The 20,942-nt window shown below is 39.2% G+C and overlaps 1 protein-coding gene across 1 annotated transcript in view; it reads left to right on the top strand.

The window, feature by feature from the left end:
- dock9b (dedicator of cytokinesis 9b) overlaps window positions 1–20,942 on the top strand; it is a 200,715-nt gene that overhangs the window by 170,877 nt on the left and 8,896 nt on the right. The window contains exons 48-49 of the mRNA XM_049479075.1: window positions 767–913; window positions 2,145–2,355. Of these exons, the coding sequence (XP_049335032.1) occupies window positions 767–913; window positions 2,145–2,355 (358 nt within the window). The remainder of the gene's footprint in view (window positions 1–766; window positions 914–2,144; window positions 2,356–20,942) is intronic.

Raw genomic sequence — 20,942 nt, 5'->3', positions numbered from 1 at the left:
GTATAGCATCACTTCTGCTATCCCTCAGGTTAAAAACCCCCTGCTGTAAGGTCAGGATTGCATTCAGCCACCATGTATAGTGGTTAGCCACTTCATTTTTTAATACATTTATTTAAATGATTTTTTTTCCCATTTTCTCCCCAATTTACACGGCCAATTGCCCAGTCCACTCATTAGGGTTCCCCCTGTCACTAGTGATGCTCCAACACACCAGGAGGGTGAAGACTAGCACATGCCTCCTCCGATACATGTAAAGTCAGCCACCGCCTCTTTTTAAACGGCTGCTCATGCAGTATTGGGGAGTAGCATCACAGCACAGCACGCTTGGAGGAAAGCACAGTGACATGTTTCTGATACATCAGCTCACAGAAGCCTTGTGATGAGTAACATCACCGTTTGGAGTGATGTGGGAAGAGAAGATCTCCATCTACCCACCCAGAAAGAGCAAGGCCAATTGTGCTCTCTCAGGGCTCCGGCAGCTGATGGCAGGCTACATGAACAGGATTCGAACTGAAGATGAATTAATTTGAAATGGGATTAAGTGGGCCCCCTCAGGCAGGTCAGGTCTCTGTGCTGCTGTCTGTATTATTTGTTTTAAATGAATGCATTTGTGGGTGGAGAATGGGTCAGTCTATCTTAGTGATTTCATCTTATTCCATTCTCATATGTGTTTTTGTACTTTTTGTACATTTTCATTTCAGTTTGAATCATCTTTTTATTATATGACAGTGTGACTCAGCAGTATGTTGTGGTCTGTTGTGTTCAGGGCTTTTTTGAAGATGAAGATGGGAAGGAGTATATCTATAAGGAGCCCAAATTTACCCCTCTGTCTGAGATCTCACAGCGCTTACTCAAACTCTACTCCGACAAGTTTGGCCAGGAGAACGTCAAAATGATCCAAGACTCTGGAAGGGTGAGAACACACATTCCTGTAGAATAAATCCTAGAATAAATCCTGAGACACTGGGAGGGAACATCACCAGAGCTTCTCTTTTCACCACAATAGTTTAATTCTCAAATTATGAATTAAGTAATGCAAGAGTTACACTGAGCTGCCTGTAGTGCTACCAACATGCAATTGCTGCTTTATTTAAAGGAGCATAAATTGGAATTAGAATCCAGTGAATCAGACACCAATCTGATAACATGTTGTGTTGGGCATGTCCTGTAAAAAACAGTAATAGTTTTAATGTTATTGAATGTATTTTTTTATCCATATCCCCTTAATATGTATTAAGTGTTTATCAGTATGTAGTCTCCCCACCATCATTTACATCAATACATTTAAAATCTTGTACTTTTAATTAGGTTTTGTTTTATTTTGTTGTCATAAGTTGATTGGGTTGTGTGTAATTGTCAGTGTAATGACCAGCCAGTAACAAAAGAGGGATATCTGCCCTGATACCAATACACAAATGTGCATGCACAGTTACATTAGGTAGACAGGTCTATCTCCTTCTAGACCTCACACATAAACGTATGTCATATGTCAGTATGATCAAATTGATCATAATGGACCTTAATAGGTCATCCCACCCTCCAAAAAAAAATAAATTCCTGGGACCTAGAACCACTTAAAACCACCTAGAACCATTTAATTATATTATTTTGTGTTTTGCTTTATTATATTAAATTATATTGCTTTATTCATTTATAGACTGGCAGTTCATCAAAAATAAATTACAACTGACATTTAAAACATCTAATCAACTCAATCAGGCCCATGGTGTTGTTTTTTTTTTTTTTTTTTTTTATTACTGTAATACTTTTCCCACTGTGTGTTTGTGTACTGTCCCCTTAAAAACATACTACAGCATGTATAGTCATGTGACTTTGTCCTATCTAGTCTACTATATGGAAGCAGCATGGTGGATACCACCAAGTCAACTTGAGCTGCTTGTAATCTTAATGTAAATCAAATGTTAAATTATTTGTGATACTGATTCAAAGTCATATTGCCAAACACTACTATATTAGTATATTATATAATTCATGGGCTTAATTTACAGGATTATTGTATATAATTTGCAGGCCCTCAGTATTATGAATATGTGGGAGACTCCTAGAAGAGGTGTTAAATAAAAATACTAATTCAAGCCATCTATTCAAACTTCTGAATTGATTGTACCTATTGTTTCGCCTAGGTTAACCCTAAAGACCTGGAGGCTAAGTTTGCCTATATCCAGGTGACACATGTAACTCCCTACCTGGAGGAGAAAGAGCTGGAAGAAAGACGAACTGACTTCGAGAAGAGCCACAACATCCGGCGGTTTGTTTTCGAGACACCTTTTACAGCGTCTGGGAAAAGGCACGGCGGTGTGGACGAGCAGTGCAAGCGCAGGACTGTGCTCACCAGTAAGTGAACTAATCTGTGATTGATCCTGATTCTAGAACAGTTATTTCAGGGTACTTTCTGTCTGCTTTATAAATGGTTCCTAAGGCTACTATCCATACTATTGGCGGCCTCATTGGGTTTATTCAACAGTCTACACCAGAGATCACCAATACTGCTCTATACAGTTATACTTAATAAAGCACAGGCAGAGATAAAGCCAGGCAGCCAGGCTCATCTCATCAGATAGAAGCTAACAGCGCTAGGAACAGCATGGCAGTTCGTTCCTGTGTTATTTGTGCAAATAACACATCAGTGTTTATATGCTTTTGAACAGTAATTGGTTAGAATCTGTCAATGGAACATCACCAGTGAAGTACAATGGAGATATGTAGCTATATTGTTTAGAACAGTTCTGTTTACACTAGTTAAAAGTATAAATCCACCCCGTTTTTTTTTTTTTTTCAACTGCCTGGGCGGCTCTGCTGTGGCTCAGCCAACAAAACCCTGGAGTGGATTTTTACTTTCTGGACCTGGACTACTCTACTCTGTGTGAGACTATAGTTTACATAGGACCTCCGGTGGATTTCGCACTTTACAGAGACTCTAACACTAGGTCAGTGGCTGAACTGCACTTAGCAGGACATTACACATGTTGTAAAGTGACATGTGACACTGCATGTTATTAGTGTAAAAATGTCTTTATTTTAAAATGTTTCCAACTGTTTTGGTTTGACATGTACGAATATTTATGAGCAAGAGACGAAATTCTATCGTTTCTTCCCCGCCACTCCTCCACTAAAGCAGAGTTATACTGGATCGCCAGAGCACTTTTTTTCACAAAAAACAGCTCACATAGCATTCATTCATACTAGAGATCACAACTACACATTTTAAAATTAATGAAAAAACGATGGAATGAGACCTTTTAATGTTTTTATTATAAAAACTCATATTGCATTAATGATAAAAATTATGATATATCTTAAAGTCCTAGTACACACAGTGCCAGTTTTCGAGCACTTAGTTCCAGTTTTCCAGATGCAGCTGTATACACTAAGGTGGATCAAATAATATTCCTAATTATAATTGGTATTATAATTATGTAGGTCAGTTAAATATATACACTAAATAAATAATTATTATATGTTAAATTTCCCTTGTCAAACACCCTTGTCAGCTGACTAATCACATTCCTGCCAGATTTTCTTGATTAATGCAGCGTCCCTGAACCTTTGAAACCAGTTATCAGTTTTGCTGATGCCTGATACTTAATCAAAGCCCTAGTCTTTGGCATTACTCCACAGTTGCTATATGACCCGCCCCTGCTTCCAGCACCACTTATCTTTACCCTGAGATAAACTCAGAGATTAGGACAGCAGGCTCCTGAAGGCTGGTTTCTCTGCATTTGGTATTATGAATGGCTGTTGATCTTTATCAGTTTACTGTAGACGGTGGGAAGGATGATCCAGTATGAGCTGCAGATGTTTGTCTCTTGCATAAAGAAATGTATTAGTATATATATTTTTTTGTACAAATCTGTAAATTAATTAATTGAATGCACCTGTAGCCTGTTCCTCAGTAGGAAGCCGCTGTCTCAACTGTTTATTGTTTTATAATCACACAGTGTACTTTTAAAGTAATATAATATGTGCTCCCTGTACATTTCATCTCTAAACGTTTCCTCATTTTAGGACTCAAGTGACTGTAAAGTTTAACAGTGTCTTTGTCCTCAAGGAACATGTGAATTGGAGGTTTTATTTGGGACGTACCAGTATGTTACTTACGTAACAGTGCTGATACTGTAGCTGTTAATTAATATCTAATTGAAACTGTTTAATAGCACTAAGAGTTCCTTTCACAGGAACTCAGGGCTCAAGCCCAAGTCCTAAAAAACAACCCCACAACATAATCCCACCTCTACCACACTTTACACTTGGTACCATGTAGTCAAATACTGTTCTCCTGGCCACTACCAAACCCAGACTCATCTATCAGATTGCAAAATGGTAAAGCATGATTTATCACTTCAGAGAACACGTCTCTACTGCTCACTAAGTCTAGTGGTGGCCTGTCATTCACCACTGCATTCAATGCTTTTTATTGTGCTTGGTGATGTAAGGCTTGGATGCAGCTGCACGAACATGAAAAACATTCCATATAGATCTCTACACACTGTTACTGAGCTAATCTGAAGACCATATGAAGTTTAGAGGTCTGTAGCGATTGACTTTGCAGAAAAATTGCTGTTGCGGTCATTTCCAGTCACTTCCACTTCCACTATCACTGACAGTTGGCTGTGGAATATTTAGTAGCGAAAAAATTTCACGATTGGATTTGTTGCACAGGTGGCATCCTAACACGGTACCACAGTGCTGAAATTCACTGAACTCCTGAGAGCCACCCATTCTTTCACTAACGTTTGTCGAAGCATTCTGCATGACTAAGTGATTGGTTTAATACACCTGGTGTCATTGAAGTGATTGTGACACCTGAATTGAATGATTTATTCTGCCATGAATTTAACCACTAAAACCTCATTGACGCAAAATGCAAATTACATTGTGACAAACAGGGAATCCTATTGTTTCAATAGGCCTCACCTCACGCTGAACTGAAGTGTTTTTGAGAAATCTATTGTGAAATACACCTTCACAAAGAATAGGCTTACCTTCATATTTCCATATTTTCATGCTTTATTCTTTAATTACAGGCATTGGCGTAGGAAACAGGGTGGGACGTGTGTCCTCCAATATCAGAAATAGGTGGATTCCTGATATTGGAGGACACACGTCCCCTCCCCCCTCCCCCGCCCCCCCCCCCCACATTATTCGTTAGTTTGTTCGTTATTAGCTAAGGTTGATCGTTTTCGGGAAACCCACCCCAGTTCTATACTTAGTGCAATGAAATCCACCAGCATTTAATAAAAAAAAGAATATATAATTTGAAATATATGTATTTTTTCTCTCACTCTCGTCATTGTTCTGTCACTCTCTCTCTCTCTCTCTCTCTCTGTTGCTCCTCCAGCCCTCTGCGCTGTCAAAACCATTTCTGTCTGGTGATACATGATTTAAGCGGCACCAGCCAGAATACAGGAGGGAGGAACTTTCTCTCATTGCGTTTTAAAACAGAAAACAGATGTCACTCAGTTTTCAATGGACAACAAATTCCAACGTGCATTTACAGGGATGTCTGCCGTTCATGACACACAATGTGAACTAATTCATGTTCAAGTTCTTTATTAGAAAATGTGTTGCGTTCAGTTCAACGTTCACGAAAAAATGAGCATGTTCAATGATCGCGTTCTTTTGAACTCGGTCACGCAGAACACTGTGAATGTAGACATCAAAAGAGAAAGTGTGTTGGCTCTTCATTCAATCAGCGAAACAGCCTTGATAGATTTACAAACAGTCCCTGTGGTGAGGAGGAGGCATCAAGGCAGCATGATCTATAATTGAACAGTTGAGTTTATTTATTAATTTATTGTTATTTTAGGTAAATTCTGAAGACATTGCATACAGAAAGCTATACGTCCTGGTAACCGGCATCGGAAAGTGGAAATGTCTCCGCTTACCAGTAGTCCGTAGACCGCGTTGTAGCGCACTGTAGCGCATCGTCACTCTTGATGCGCATCTCCAAATTGTTGAATCTTGATGCATCCTGCCACAATGAACGTTACATATACATATATGTGTGTGTGTGTGTGTGTGTGTGTGTGTGTGTGTGTGTGTGTGTGTGTGTGTGTGTGTTCAGTTTCTGAATTTGTTTCTTTGATATGTATATGAACGTTGTTGTTTTATTCTATAAACTACGGACAACCTTTCTCTTCGTTAGCTGTCATTCAACGTGATCCACTCCACAAATTTACACTCAGTAATGAGGAGCGCTGATGCTCACTTCAGTGGGAAATTGACAATCATAAATGGTGCATGTGAAAGCCTGTAAAAAGTAATAATGTCTATAGTGTACATAACCTGTGTTAATGTGTGGTGTTTAAAATTATTTTGCTGCCTCCACAGGAAGGGGGTTAATCCACATTTGTTGTTGTTCATATATTATTAAAGTTTAACATACACTGTTTATTATATTATATACATATACATATATGGGCCATTCCACCCAAAGGGTGCCAGCTGCTTGTTAAAACTCCAACTCCCACTGTGTGTTTGTGTCTGAGCCTATTTTAACTTAAATACTATGGATTTATTATGAAACGATATAAAAGCATGAATGGGATTTGGTCATTGGCAGTCATGCGGCATCTATGTATAAGATATCTATGGTACTGACGTCCCGTCCACTCACTGAGTGATTCGTTCACTGAACATACTGGCGTCCCCGTTCAATCACTGAGTGATCAGTTCACTGAACGTACTGACGTCCCCATTCACTCACTGAGTGATCAGTTTACTGAACGTACAGACTCTACCGTTCACTCACTGGGTGACTCGTTCCCCCGAAAATACTGACGTCCCCGTTCACTCACTGAGTGATTCTTTCACTGAACATACTGATGTCCCTGTTCACTCACTGAGTGATTCGTTCACCAAACATACTGGCGTCCCCATTCAATCACTGGGTGATTCGTTCACTGAACATACTGGCGTCCCCGTTCACTCACTGGGTGACTCGTTCCCCCGAAAATACTGACGTCCCCATTCACTCACTGAGTGATTCATTCACCGAACATACTGACGTCCCCGTTCACTCACTGAGTGATTCGTTCACTGTACATACTGACGTCCCCATTCACTCACTGAGTGATTCTTTCACTGAACATACTGACGTCCCCATTCACTCACTGGGTGATTTGTTCACTGAACATACTGACGTCCCGTTCACTCACTGAGTGATTAGTTCACTGAACGTACAGACTCTAACGTCCACTCACTGAGTGATTCGTTCACTGAACATACTGACGTCCCCGTTCACTCACTGAGTGATTCGTTCACTGAACATACTGACGTCCCCGTTCACTCACTGTGTGATTTGTTCACTGAACATACTGACGTCCCCGTTCACTGACTGAGTGATTCGTTCACTGAACGTACTGACTCTACCGTTCACTCACTGAGTGATTCGTTCACCGAAGATACTGACGTCCCTGTTCACTCACTGAGTGATTCGTTCACCAAACATACTGACGTCCCCGTTCACTCACTGAGTGATTCGTTCACTGAACGTACTGACTCTACCGTTCACTCACTGAGTGATTCATTCACTGAACATACTGACGTCCCCGTTCACTCACTGAGTGATTCGTTCACTGAACATACTGACGTCCCCGTTCAATCACTGGATGATTCGTTCACCGAACATACTGACGTAATTGTTCAATCACTGAGTGATTCGTTCACCGAACATACTGACGTCCCCGTTCACTCACTGAGTGATTAGTTCACTGAACGTACTGACTCTACCGTTCACTCACTGAGTGATTAGTTCACTGAACATACTGACGTCCCCGTTCACTGACTGAGTGATTCATTCACTGAACATACTGACGTCCCTGTTCACTCACTGGGTGATTAGTTCACTGAACGTATGTGTATATACATACATATACACGATTTTATTTTATTTATTAATGTTATTGCAGTAATTGCATTAAATCGTGTATACGCTTGCTTCCTGCTTCTGTGCCGTTCAGACGCTTCTCTGCTTAGCTCTGCTATCTCTGCTATCTTTCATACTTTTCTATATTTTCAGATATTTTCGAGCTACAGTGTCTGAGCTCATTATTTAGATTAGCACTAGCACGACCATATTTTTTTCTTATTTTATTTTTTTCTAGTTTCTTTTGGACATTTATTAGTAGAGCCGTAGGCACAGGAATCAGAAAAGTTCCTGTAGAGTTCTAAAGAAGAAATCTACAAGATGCCTCCTTGTGTGGGTTCAGAGCACCTGTGCTGCCAGAACTGCTACAATCTTCTACAAAGAATGACTGTTTTGGAAACAAATTTTCGGTCCTTGTTATCGGAGTTTAAGGACTGGCATTTCTGTGCCGTTCGAGGACCATCGGAGTGTGGGAGTGCTTCCAGTGGACAACGGCCAGGGATTTTAACGGAGCAGCGAGCAGTGGAGACGAACAGAAATGGACCAGCAGATCATGTGGACATCCCTAATGTGAGTACAGCTGAAAGATATGGACAAAACCAGCAATGGGTTCGCATTGGAGCTAAACCCAAACGGCATGCCACATACAGCTCTGTAGTATCATCCACTCCTGCCAACATAGCACATCTGGCTAATGCTAATGCTAAAGCTATTGCTCGGAGGAAATCAGTTCCAGTCACTTAGTTTGCAAAACAGATTTGAGCCACTGCAAGACCTCAATGACTTTTCTAATAACAGCCAGTATGATACAGAAAGAACCAGAAGATTTAGCCATTCAAAACACCCCAGGAGAGCCACAGGGCTCCAGGCTTTGGCCACAACAGACACCCTTGTTTTGGGGGATGACTCTGTTCATGGCTTGAACAATAATCAGAAACTCATCATTCGATGTGAGCCAAACATCACCGTTTCTGAACTGAATGAGAAGCTTCCAGCACTACTGGCTGAATACAGAACAGTGAAACGCATCATTGTTCATGTTGGAAAGAGCGATACAAGGAAAGAGGAGTCTGAGGTGTTAAAAAGGGACTTTAATGATCTTTTTACCACACTTTCCAGCAACCATGGAGAAGCTGGTATCTGCAGGGACAAGACTAACGCTTTCTCTGTCATCGAGTCCTCAGGTACAGCAGAAAATCAGCTCAGCTTCTCCTCCACAGTCACCTACTGCCTCACGGACCCAGCAACCCCCATCCTCACCACCACTTCACTCCCCAAACAAGGAGTTAGTAAAGGGGACCAAAATGAAGCCCAGTGAACATGAGAAGGAATTAAACAAACCTCCCCCACAACCCAAAAAGAAGAGACAAGCTCCTAAACCACCGAACAGACAGCTCCGACCTCGACTTCTTCCCCAGCAGGAGCCCCTCCCACCTCCCTCCACCATAAAGGAAGAGGCCGCCACAAGTAATCCAGCAAACTGATTGATATCTTTTGGGTCCATGCTGCTACAATGGTGAAGTCAGCAGTACATGTTTTCAAAACAAGTACAGACCCTGTGTGCCAGTTATCTCCCCCATTCCAGTTCTTATCAGAAGCAGAAAGAACAGAGGGTATAGGTCAGATAATGTGAATATATCCAACCTGCAGTATGTAAAGTGTAAACCACAGTCTTTGGAACAAAACACACAGGTTATTAAGTTAGCTCTACTAAATAGCAGATCTCTTACAAACAAGTCTTATCTAATTAATTATTTTATTACAAATTATGAACTTGATTGTCTGTTTTTAACAGAGACATGGCTAAATTCTTGTAGTGCTGAAAGTGTATTAATTGAGTCTGCTCCACCAAACTTTGACTTTTTAAATGTCTCACCTACCTGCAAGAAAGGTGGAGGTGTAGCTATGCTGTTTGATGATGCATTCCAATGCAAGCAGTTATCACTTGGTGACTTTACATCTTTTGAATATTTAGGTGCAGTTTTAAAGGGGGCACCAAGAATATTACTAATAATTGTCTACAGGCCTCCAAGGTACAATGCTGATTTTATTGATAATTTTACAGATATGCTGTCTTTTATTTCTACTGAATTTGATCATTTTATTATTGCTGGTGATTTAAACATTCATATTGATAATCCCAAGGATAATTATGCCAGAGAACTCTATGATGTATTTGACTCTTTTGAACTCTCTCAGCATGTGACTGGAAGCACACACTGTCATGGTCACACTCTGGATTTGGTTATTTCGAAGGGTCTCAACATATCAGCCTCTATTAAGGATGTTGCACTGTCAGATCACTACTGTGTCTTCTTTGAAATGTGGACTTCAATACACAGTGAAGCCAGACAGATTAGGTACAAGAAAAGGCAGATAAATGACATGACAGCTGAACTTTTTGTGAGCAAAGTGTGCTCTGCACCATGCAAACCATCAGACTCTGTAGATACTCTGCTGGAAAGTTTTAACTCAAAAACTGCTAGAGTTTTAGATGAGATTGCACCAGTTAGAGTTAAAACCATGCCATGCAAGCAGAAAGCTCCATGGAGAAATGATACTGCAGTTCAGCTCCAAAAGAAAGAATGCAGAAAAGCTGAGCGCAGATGGCGTAAAACCAAGCTTCACATTCACAAAGAAATTTTTAAAGATAGATTGCGTGATTACAATAAAATAATGTGCACATGTAGACAAACCTACTTCTCCAACATTATTAACAATAATATTAACAATAGCAAAGTTCTTTTCACTGTGGTTGACAGACTAACTAACTCACCTATATATATGACCCCTGAGCTAGTTTCAACTGAGAGATGTAATGAGTTTGCTAAATTTTTTAATACTAAAATCCACAATATCAGACAAGCCATCAGTACATCTATATCCACCAACGAGCCCATGTGCTCTCCAAAACCATGCAAAAGCAACATTTAGTTTAGCACTGTTAATGAAGAAGTATTAATTGATACAGTGAGTCACCTCAAATCATCCACTTGCAGTCTTGATACATTACCAACCAAGTTTTTAAAGAATGTTTTTTTACTCAGTATCAGCAGACATTCTTCAAATAGTAAATACCTCACTCATGTCAGGTGATTTTCCCAATGCATTAAAAACAGCCGTTGTGAAGCCTCTCTTAAAAAAGAAAAATTTAGATACAAACTTATTAACTAATTACAGACCAATCTCTAAGCTACCATTCATTGGAAAAATAATTGAAAAAAATATCTTCATGCAAGTTATGCACTTTCTGTTCACAAATAACTGTCTAGACCAATTTCAGTCAGGTTTCCGGTCCAATCATAGTACTGAGACTGCGCTAATTAAGGTTATTAATGACATTCGCTTATCACAGACTCAGGAAAAATGTCTATTCTACTACTGCTTGATCTCAGTGCTGCCTTTGACACCATTGACCACAACATTCTCATAGATAGACTAGAGAACTGGGTTGGACTTTCTGGAACTGTCCTAAAATGGTTCACTTTATACCTTCAAGGAAGGAAATACTTTGTGGAAATGAGACTGTGCCAGTGACCTGTGGTGTACCCCAGGGTTCAATTCTTGGGCCACTCTTATTTAATTTATATATGATTCCCCTGGGTGAAATCATGCCTGACTATGGGATATGTTACCACAGCTATGCAGATGACACTACAGATATGCAGATGATCTACATGGCCCTCTGCCCAAACAACTATGGTCCCATTGACTCACTGTGTAAATGCCTTGAGCAGATAAATAAATGGATGGGACAGAACTTTCTGCAGTTAAATAAAGAGATTATTTTATTTGGGAATAGTAATGAGAGGCACAGACTAGCTGCCTATCTGGATTCAAAAAGCCTAAAATCTAAAGAACAAGTGCATAATCTTGGTGTACAAATGGACTCTGATCTCACTTTTAACAGTCATGTCAAAGTCGTCACCAAATCAGCATTTTATCACCTCAAGAACATCAATAAGATCAGAGATTTTCTGTCTAAATCAGACCTGGAGAAACTCATCCACGCCTTTATTTCTAGTAGGATTGATTACTGTAATGGACTCCTAACTGGACTCCCAAAAAAGACCATCAAACAGCTTCAGCTGATTCAGAATTCAGCAGCCAGAGTTCTGACTAGGAGTAAAAGAAGGGAGCACATCACCCCCATCCTTAAATCCCTACACTGGATACCAGTATGTTACAGAACAGACTTTAAGGTTCTGTTACTGGTGTATAAATGTGTTAATGGTGCAGGACCAGCATATTTATCTGATGTGCTCCAGCAGTATGAGCCGAGCAGAACTCTCAGATCATCAGGAACTGGTCAGTTAGAGCTGCCTAAAGTAAAAACTAAACATGGAGAGGCAGCATTTAGCTACTACCCTGCTCTTAAATGGAACCAGTTAACAGAGAGCATTAGAAAAAAGCACCTACACTAAACACTTTTAAATCCAGACTAAAAACCTACATGTTTGATCAGGCCTTTAGCTGAGCTTAAAACACTGCAGCTCCGACCACTTTTATTCTCTAACGGCACTTTTATATCACGTTTATCACGATCTATCTATCTATCTATCTATCTATCTATCTATCTATCTATCTATCTATCTATCTATCTATCTATCTATCTATCTATCTATCTATCTATCTATCTATCTATCTATCTATCTATCTATCTATCTATCTATCTATCTATCTATCTATCTATCTATCTATCTATCTATCTATCTATCTATCTATCTCACATACATATACACAATTTAATGCAATTACTGCAATGAAGGGAAAAAAATCACGAAAGTGCCATTCCAGAAAAACGAGTATTTTAATCTTTGATTTAAAAAAATCTAAAGTCAGGGCTTTTCTAACGTTTTATTCATTTACTTCTGTTTAAGAGCGGCATATAGGCAGGACTAACTACAATAGCACATAAATGTGTTTAAACTGTTAATATAGTATTTTGTAAAATACTTATACACATTCAGCTTCACCGCTGTTCAGAAGTTTAAATCGCGCTACGTTTAACCGGTAGCACCGCAGTTTCCGCCTTCTTTTGACAGATCTGTTAAGGTGATTGTCTGATGATTGGCTTAATAAAAAGTGATTGCCAACGAAAGTATAGTATCTGATTGGCTGCAGTCGAAAATGATTGACATGCTCCACCCTTTAGCCACACCCACTGTGGGCTCCGGTCTGCAGCATTACATAGATGCAGCGAATGCTATTTGCTGACATCTCCAGAGTTTGTGACTATGGGAGGTAAATCCTGCCAAAAAAATAAAACTGAAATGAAAACACTAAAATGAAAATGCAAATACCGTTTTGCTCTTTCTTTTCCCAAACATGTGTGAAAATATTATGACAAAATTAAAAACGGAATTAAATCACTTCATTTGCATGAGTTCAAATTTACTTGAGCATGGGTCATACGTGACAAAATTAAAATTAAAAGGGCTTTTTGCCGTTTCATGTTCATTGCCATTGGGTTATTTCATTGTCAAATCTAAAATGAAAAAGCTAATTATAAAAAGAAAAATCTAGGCTTCACTTCGGGCTTGCTTTTTCTCGATGAACTGCATAATAAAGGACAAAACTAAAATCGAAATACAATGGTAACGTTTTTATTTATTTTCCTTTGCAATAGGCTGCATGTCTGACAGAATTAAAATGAAATCGCAGAATGGAAAAATAAATAGCAAAGTGAGAGTTTGTGATTCAGTTTTTGGTGTGGACCATAGACTGTATAAAGCTGGACAGATCATCCTCTTTCAAAAGTGAAGCCACCACAGGTCGGGCGCCCCCTGCTGTTCGGTTTCAGAAATCTGTGTAACCCCACCCATTCCCATAGGTTTCAATGGCAAAACAGACAACTTTCAAGCACGTTTTTTTGTAATATACTGTAATTCTACCTCCCTTATTTAAATGTAACACTAGCTGTTACATTTAAATTAAACCTCTGCTTATATTGTCAAATTTTTATATCCCAACAGAATTCGTTTTTTAAAAACGTTATTCAGCTCTATTCAAAAAAGGTGTGGTTATTGTAAAAGGGCTGGTTATGGGCGGGACCAATAACAGACCGTCAGCTCCGCTCCGCTCTGCAGCCTGTGACCGCGAGGCAGCCCTCAGGGGCGGGGTTATTTAAATGAGTAGGCTGTCTCTCCACAGTCTTTCTCCCTCCTCTGGTCTCTACTGCGCAGAATCGGGTTTCAGGATCGGCAACATGGCGGAAGATTTTGGCTTCATTTTCATTGAATGAATGGGAATGGCGACACGACGTCCATCTTTTTTTTTACAGTCTCTGGTGTGGACTGCGCTGTAAGTGTCAAAAATAAAAGGAAAACGCAAAGGAAGACTGGCGCTCCCTGCTGGTGATTTAGTTTTCTTTTTATACATTTCTTTTTCTTTTTCAACTTCACCAGCATGCAAATAAATGTAAATTAGCAGTAGGCGGGGCTACAACTACGGATCCACCTGCGGAATCCAGACCAGCATACAGCAGCAACATGGCTGACGTTTTACTAGAAACGGCAAACGAGATGATGAGGTTGGCGAATTGCCAGGATGAAGATTATACGGTGAATTTACAATGCTCCGTCACGTCAACACACTTGGTCGCACGGCCCCCCTCCAACTGGTCGCATGTGGGCGTGACAAAGGCGTTCCCTGTGTCGTCCAATTAAATCGTTCTAATAAATGTAAATGCTTTTAGACAAGCTATTGTTGCCATCGTACACCCCATTAACAGTCTATTTTTACGCCATGCGTAATGCGTGCGCGATTGATCCTGTGAAAGGACGTCGAAGTTGGTCAGAGGCGCACCCAAAACTGAATCATGATCATCCTGCGCCCTGTGCTCCAAAAAAAAAAACATACCATCACTTCTTTACCACAGTAAAAAAAAAAAGCCTTCAGCAATTAACTATAAAAATATACTCAATTAGAATGGTCAAAATAATCCTAAAGATCAAACCAATAAGTTGTGGGAGCCACTATCAAGCACCATTTGAAGGCGGGACTTCCTTTTTTGAACCATGGTCACAGGAGCACATGGTGTGAGAAGAACGTAAGATTATGTGCTTTAGTAATCTTTTTTTAAATTAAACTAACTCTAAATAAAAATTATGTGTATGTTTATTAAGATGTCAACAAGCAATTTGTCAGGTTTTATAAAGTTATTTTTATTTTTCATGTACAGAAATTAAGTTTATCTTTTCAGGAAGGTTTTGCTAACAATGCATTTGGATGTTATTACATGTATGTACATTTGTCCATATTTTGTATATATGTATATATGTACAACTGTACATATTTTAACACATTTGAAAGGAAAATGGACACAAGATTGTTCTATAGAAAAAAAAGAGCAAAATCAGCATGTTAGACAAGTCCCATCTGACAGTGAGGATAGTAAGATAGACTGCAATATAACAATGAGGAATGGAGAACAAGGTTTTAACAGAAGTAAATTAATAGAGTTTTAATTTAATAGATTATACAAAATACAAAATTGTGGGTCAGATATCATGCTGAAACTATCTTTGTTGTGTTTTTGTTGGAACTGGAAACCTATTTTTGATAAGATACTATTGGGGATGAAGATGAAGACAAAGATGTTGTTTTTGAGGAAGACAGTAGGTTTTCCCTGACACCTTGATGAAAAAAGTGTCACACCACTGCCTCTCCAGTAAACCCTGACTGGTTACACATCTCTCCATCAGCTGATGAAATTCTGACTCCTTATCAATACGTCAAAAGTCTCTCTGATGATCTCTTTGAGCTTATTGTAAAAGAGTCAAACCTTTATATCATTCAGTGCAATCATACCAAGCTGCTTAAATTTACTGCAGAAGAACTTGAACAGTTCATTGACTCAGTGCTCTAAATGTCACTATTTGTCCTACCAGCCACCTGCATCTATTGGAGTCAAGGCATTTCGTATGTTACTAACCTGATGCAACTTGCATGGCGGGAGACCATCAAAAAAATTCTCCATTTCAGCGACAACAGTGGTCAGCCCACAAAAGACACAACATTTGGCCTCACCTAGAACACATTCTTACCAAGCTAAAGTACATGATATAACAGTGCTCAGAGAGCAATGTAAAACCACAAAAACTTGTAGTGTTTCTTGTTATACAATATGTGATTTAAATTTGTACTATTGTTGCACAGTGTTGCCCTCATATGACATGATATTAAAAGAAACACTCTGTAATATAAACAAATGGCTATATCACATCCGGTATGTTTTCCTGTTTACTTAATGAATTGTTGTTTTTTTTTGTTTGTTTTTGTGCTCTTATACTACTCTTTGAGCACTGCTCTATGATAAGTGAATTCATAATTATCTCTTCAATTTTGTACCATTGTTGCACAACGTTGTCCTTAAGCAACAACAACAAAAAAAATTTAAAGGCTTTTATCAATAAAATGTGTCGAAGTGAACCTAGAAATGATATGAAATATTTTTATCATGTACCATCAACATGTGTGCAGTAGAGGGTTAAAAATCTGCATGACAGTTATAGGGAGTTATATTTATGTTCAGTACGCATACTTTATAACTGTAGCTTAATTTCAGCAGACACAGGCATTCTGCTGTTTGAGAAGTTTAACAGATACTTACTCTCACTCAAATGCTGGAGTTTTAGAAATAAAAAATAAACATAATGGACGAATCGACTAAACATATTTTTCTATTTCACTTCGCTATTATTTAACTAAAATTCACTTTTATTATTATTATTTTTTATATATCTGAAAAATAAAGCACATTGTCACCCTGGCCTCTGGGGCTGTCCGTCAATTATATAAAACTTAAAACTTTTAAAATACACATAAATATAAAGCTATATGTTAGCTTCACCGGAACATTTTTTTTACAAATATTAAATATATTAATTTATTAATATAATTACTTTTCTTCAAAAAGTCTTTTAATAAATAAGGTTGTTTCAAGTGTACTAATTCATGGTATAAACTCACTATATTTACGTATGATTAATCAAAAGAAATCAGGCAAAATGCGCTGCGCCTCTCTCTTTATCTCTTTCTCTCTCTCTCTCTTTCTTTTGCAGCGTGGAGCTGCAAAACTCAGTTTAGTTAAATAAATTAAGATGAGTGAGGACCTGTAAAGTTAATCAAATATTGTCAAATATAATGGATAAGTTGAGGTTTTGATGAGCTGTTTCAATTAATTGAAACTGAAACTAACTGAAACTGAAACTTTTATTATTCTCAGGCTTTATCAGAAAGCCTGTGATTGTTTTAAATTAGTTTTTTAATACTTTATATTATTTATTGCTTGATTCATTTTAATTATTTTAATTATTTTATTGATCAAATTATATAAAAAAACATTAAACATTTATATATTTTCCCATGATTCCCATGTTCTTCGTTTACTCATATAAATTTTTTAGTTTTTTATCATTCTTATAATTTTACTTTATATTCACTATTATTTTTTCTTTATAAGATATACATTCTTTATTTTTTATGTATCAATTTTTATGATATTTTAATGTCCTATTTTTTCTTTTTTACGTATATATTTTAATTGTCTATAAAAAATGTCAGTTTTAAATTCTATGTTTTTTTTAAATATAACCAATAAACAGAATAAAATAGCATTACACTTTCCTTATTTCAGCTGCTTCCCTTATTTGAACAGCGTGACGCAGTCAGTTTATGCGCTCTTAAAATAGGAATGAACAGAAGACAGAGCGCAGCTGCCCCTTAAAGGGGATGGATACAGACACACTGGTTTATTTCACGTTACGCCCAAAACACACCCATGAATAATTAAGGGAATTAAAACACGCCCTTTGCGCCGTTGGAGCTGCGCAAGGCATATTTTTCGCGCCCTTCCAATAGCAAAGACAGAGGACACGCCCCTAAATCCAGCTGCGCAAAGTGCAGTTAACTAGTGCGCTATAGATCGTTAAATTAGGGCCCTAAATGTTTTCAGACACAGCACTGCACACTGTAAAACATTTTAAGTTGGTTAAACTCAGCAACATAAGTTCCCCTGCTGCCTTAAAAAGCTGAGTTAACTCAACTTGATGAAAACATTTGTATGAACTCAAGATGTTAAGTTAAACAAGTTGTTCAAATACTCATTACTTATTGTTTCAACTTGATGCACTGAGTTAAAACAACTCAAGTGTTTAATTTGTCCTTTTTTAAAAAATGTTCTGTTTGTCAGTACTCCTTGCTGGTGACTGACAATATGCCTCCACCAGGCTCATTTTCATCACTCAATGTAAATGATGCCACTGACACTCTCTGCTCCACACTAAGCTCCTGTTTGGACAACCTCTGTCCATTAGCTCAAACAAACCGCAGCCATGGCTTAAAAATGACACACTCAGGGAACTACGCTCCAAACTCCGAGCTGCCGAAAGAAAATGGCAAAAAAACAAAAAACAAGCAGACCTAAAAAATTACCAACTGCTCCTGGCTTCTTTTTCAGCCAACCTCACTACTGCTAAAGCTGAATTTTATCACAATAAATTCTGCTCTCTCACAGACTCCCGGAAACTATTTGCTACATTTAAAGCACTACTCAACCCTCCGCCTCCTCCTCCGGCTACATGCCTTACGGCTGAAACACTTGCCTCATTCTTTACTGGCAAAGTGGCGGCCATCAGCAACCAGTTTACTGATGCACAATGTAGCAGTCCTACTACATCCTCTACTGCCCGGTGTCCCTCCACCGAAGGTGTTGCTTTCTCCTCGTTCACTCCTCTCACTGAGAACGAGACACTGGCTCTCCTAACACACGATCAATGCCTCTTTAACATCTGGTGTATTCCCGACTGCTTTCAAACAAGCACATGTGACACCACTGCTTAAAAAGCCTTCTCTCAACTCCGCCCAGGTTGACAACTGCAGACCGGTCTCACTGCTACCCTTTCTCTCTAAAACACTAGAAAGAGCAGTTCTAAATCAGGTCTCTGGCTTCCTCTCCCAGAATGACCTTCTGGACCAGAACCAATCTGGGTTCAAAAAAGGACACTCTACCGAGACGGCTCTGTTGTCTGTGACTGAAGCGTTGAAAACTGCCAGAGCTGCATGTCAGTCCTCAGTGCTCATTCTGCTGGACCTCTCGGCCGCATTTGACACAGTCAACCATGACTTTCTCCTAACTATACTCTCAAACATGGGGATCGCAGACAATGTGCTGTCATGGTTCAGATCGTACCTCACTGGGCGCTCGTTCAAGGTGTCGTGGCAAGGACAGCTGTCCTCAGTCCGCTCCTTATCCACTGGGGTTCCCCAAGGTTCGGTACTGGGACCCCTTCTCTTCTCCATATACACCACCTCTCTTGGTCAGGTTGTCCGCTCACACGGATTTTCCTACCATTGCTTTGCTGATGACACCCAGCTATACCTGTCGTTCTCACCTGAAGATCACTCAATCCCTGCACGGATATCGCAGTGTCTCTCTGACATATCCTCATGGATGAAGGAGCATCACCTTCAATTAAATCTCTCAAAGACTGAACTTCTGGTTATACCAGCAAAACCATCTTTTCAACACAACTTCTCTATAAGTATCGACTCTCTCCCTCTCTCTCACCGACAAAGGTTGCTAGGAACCTGGGTGTTCTGGTTGATGACCAACTCTCCTTCACGCACCATGTGGCCTCAGTTGCTCGGTCCTGCCGCTTTGCACTCTATAACATCCGAAAAATTAGACCGTTCTTGACGCAACAGGCCACCCAACTCCTGGTGCAAGTGGTCGTCATCTCACGCCTCGACTACTGCAATGCCCTGCTAACTGGCCTCCCGGCCTGTGTAGTAAAACCACTCCAGATGATCCAGAACGCAGCAGCACATCTGGTCTTCAACCAGCCAAAACGGGCACATGTCACCCCGCTGCTCATTGAGCTCCACTGGCTACCAGTTGATGCTCGCATCAAATTCAAAGCTCTTACTATCGCCTACAAGGTGATGACAGAACAGGCTCCTTCCTACCTGCACTCGCTCCTGATTGCTTACGCTACCTCCCGGCCGCTGCGCTCCTCCAATGAACGTCGCCTCGCTTTGTCAAACACTCACACAAAGCAATCCAGACTGTTCTCATACAGAGCTATCTTTAAGAAACTCCTGAAGACAGAGCTCTTCAAAGAGCACTTACTCTCTTAACACCTCTAACACACTAACTACTTCTAACCTCATTTCCTTCTTCCCCTCCTTCACTCCTCTATCCTATTATTCCCCTTTGACCTCCTTTTATCCCTATCCAAAGATGTTTTACCTTTAAACTTATTTTACATTGTACTTGACTATTGTAAGTCGCTTTTGGACAAAAGCGTCTGCCAAATGTAATGTAATGTAATGTAATGTTTAGTCAAATAAACTAACAATTCAGCTTTATTTTAACACACACTTTCAAGTTAGTAAAACTTCAGTAATATTCACACAACTTATTATTTTAAGTTAACCATAAGTATTAGAAACATTTTTAACATTATTATTTAACTGCCAATACTGACAGTATATTGCTGGGGCAGAATAAGAGTAAACTCAGTAAAGAGTGAACTCTGTAGCTCAAAGCCAGCATACTATGATCACTACAAACACAACAAAGTTAATGTGCTCTTACAGCCTACAACACTGAGGCCTGGCAATCAACACATATATTATATTACTGCACGCCCAGGATCAGGTAGCTTTGTACAACAGACAACACAAAGATGGTAAGTAAGGGAGAGACCACACCCAATATGCAAATATTGGCCTGGCAATCAACGTATATATTATAATTAGTGCACGCCCAGAATAAGGTAGCTTTGGGCAACAGACAACACAAAGATGGTAATTAAGGGAGCGGCTACACCCAATATGCAGATATATGGTACCAGGAACCAATAGGAAAGCTGCATGAACCAACACTGTAGAAAGAGCTAAAAGTTGGTTGAAATCACATTTTTTCATTGGCTCAACAAACCTTTTTAAGTTTTCCGATTGAAAACAATGGAGTTGTACTGGCCGGTTAATAACATTAGTTATAATGTTATAACTTAATAACATTAGTTCTTCTGACTAAAACACAGAA

Source organism: Astyanax mexicanus, chromosome 5 (genome assembly GCF_023375975.1).
Source record: "Astyanax mexicanus isolate ESR-SI-001 chromosome 5, AstMex3_surface, whole genome shotgun sequence".
NCBI classification, from domain to species: domain Eukaryota; kingdom Metazoa; phylum Chordata; class Actinopteri; order Characiformes; family Acestrorhamphidae; genus Astyanax; species Astyanax mexicanus.
The sequence above is the reverse complement of the archived record's forward strand: the minus strand, read 5'-3'. Positions and strand labels throughout refer to the sequence as shown.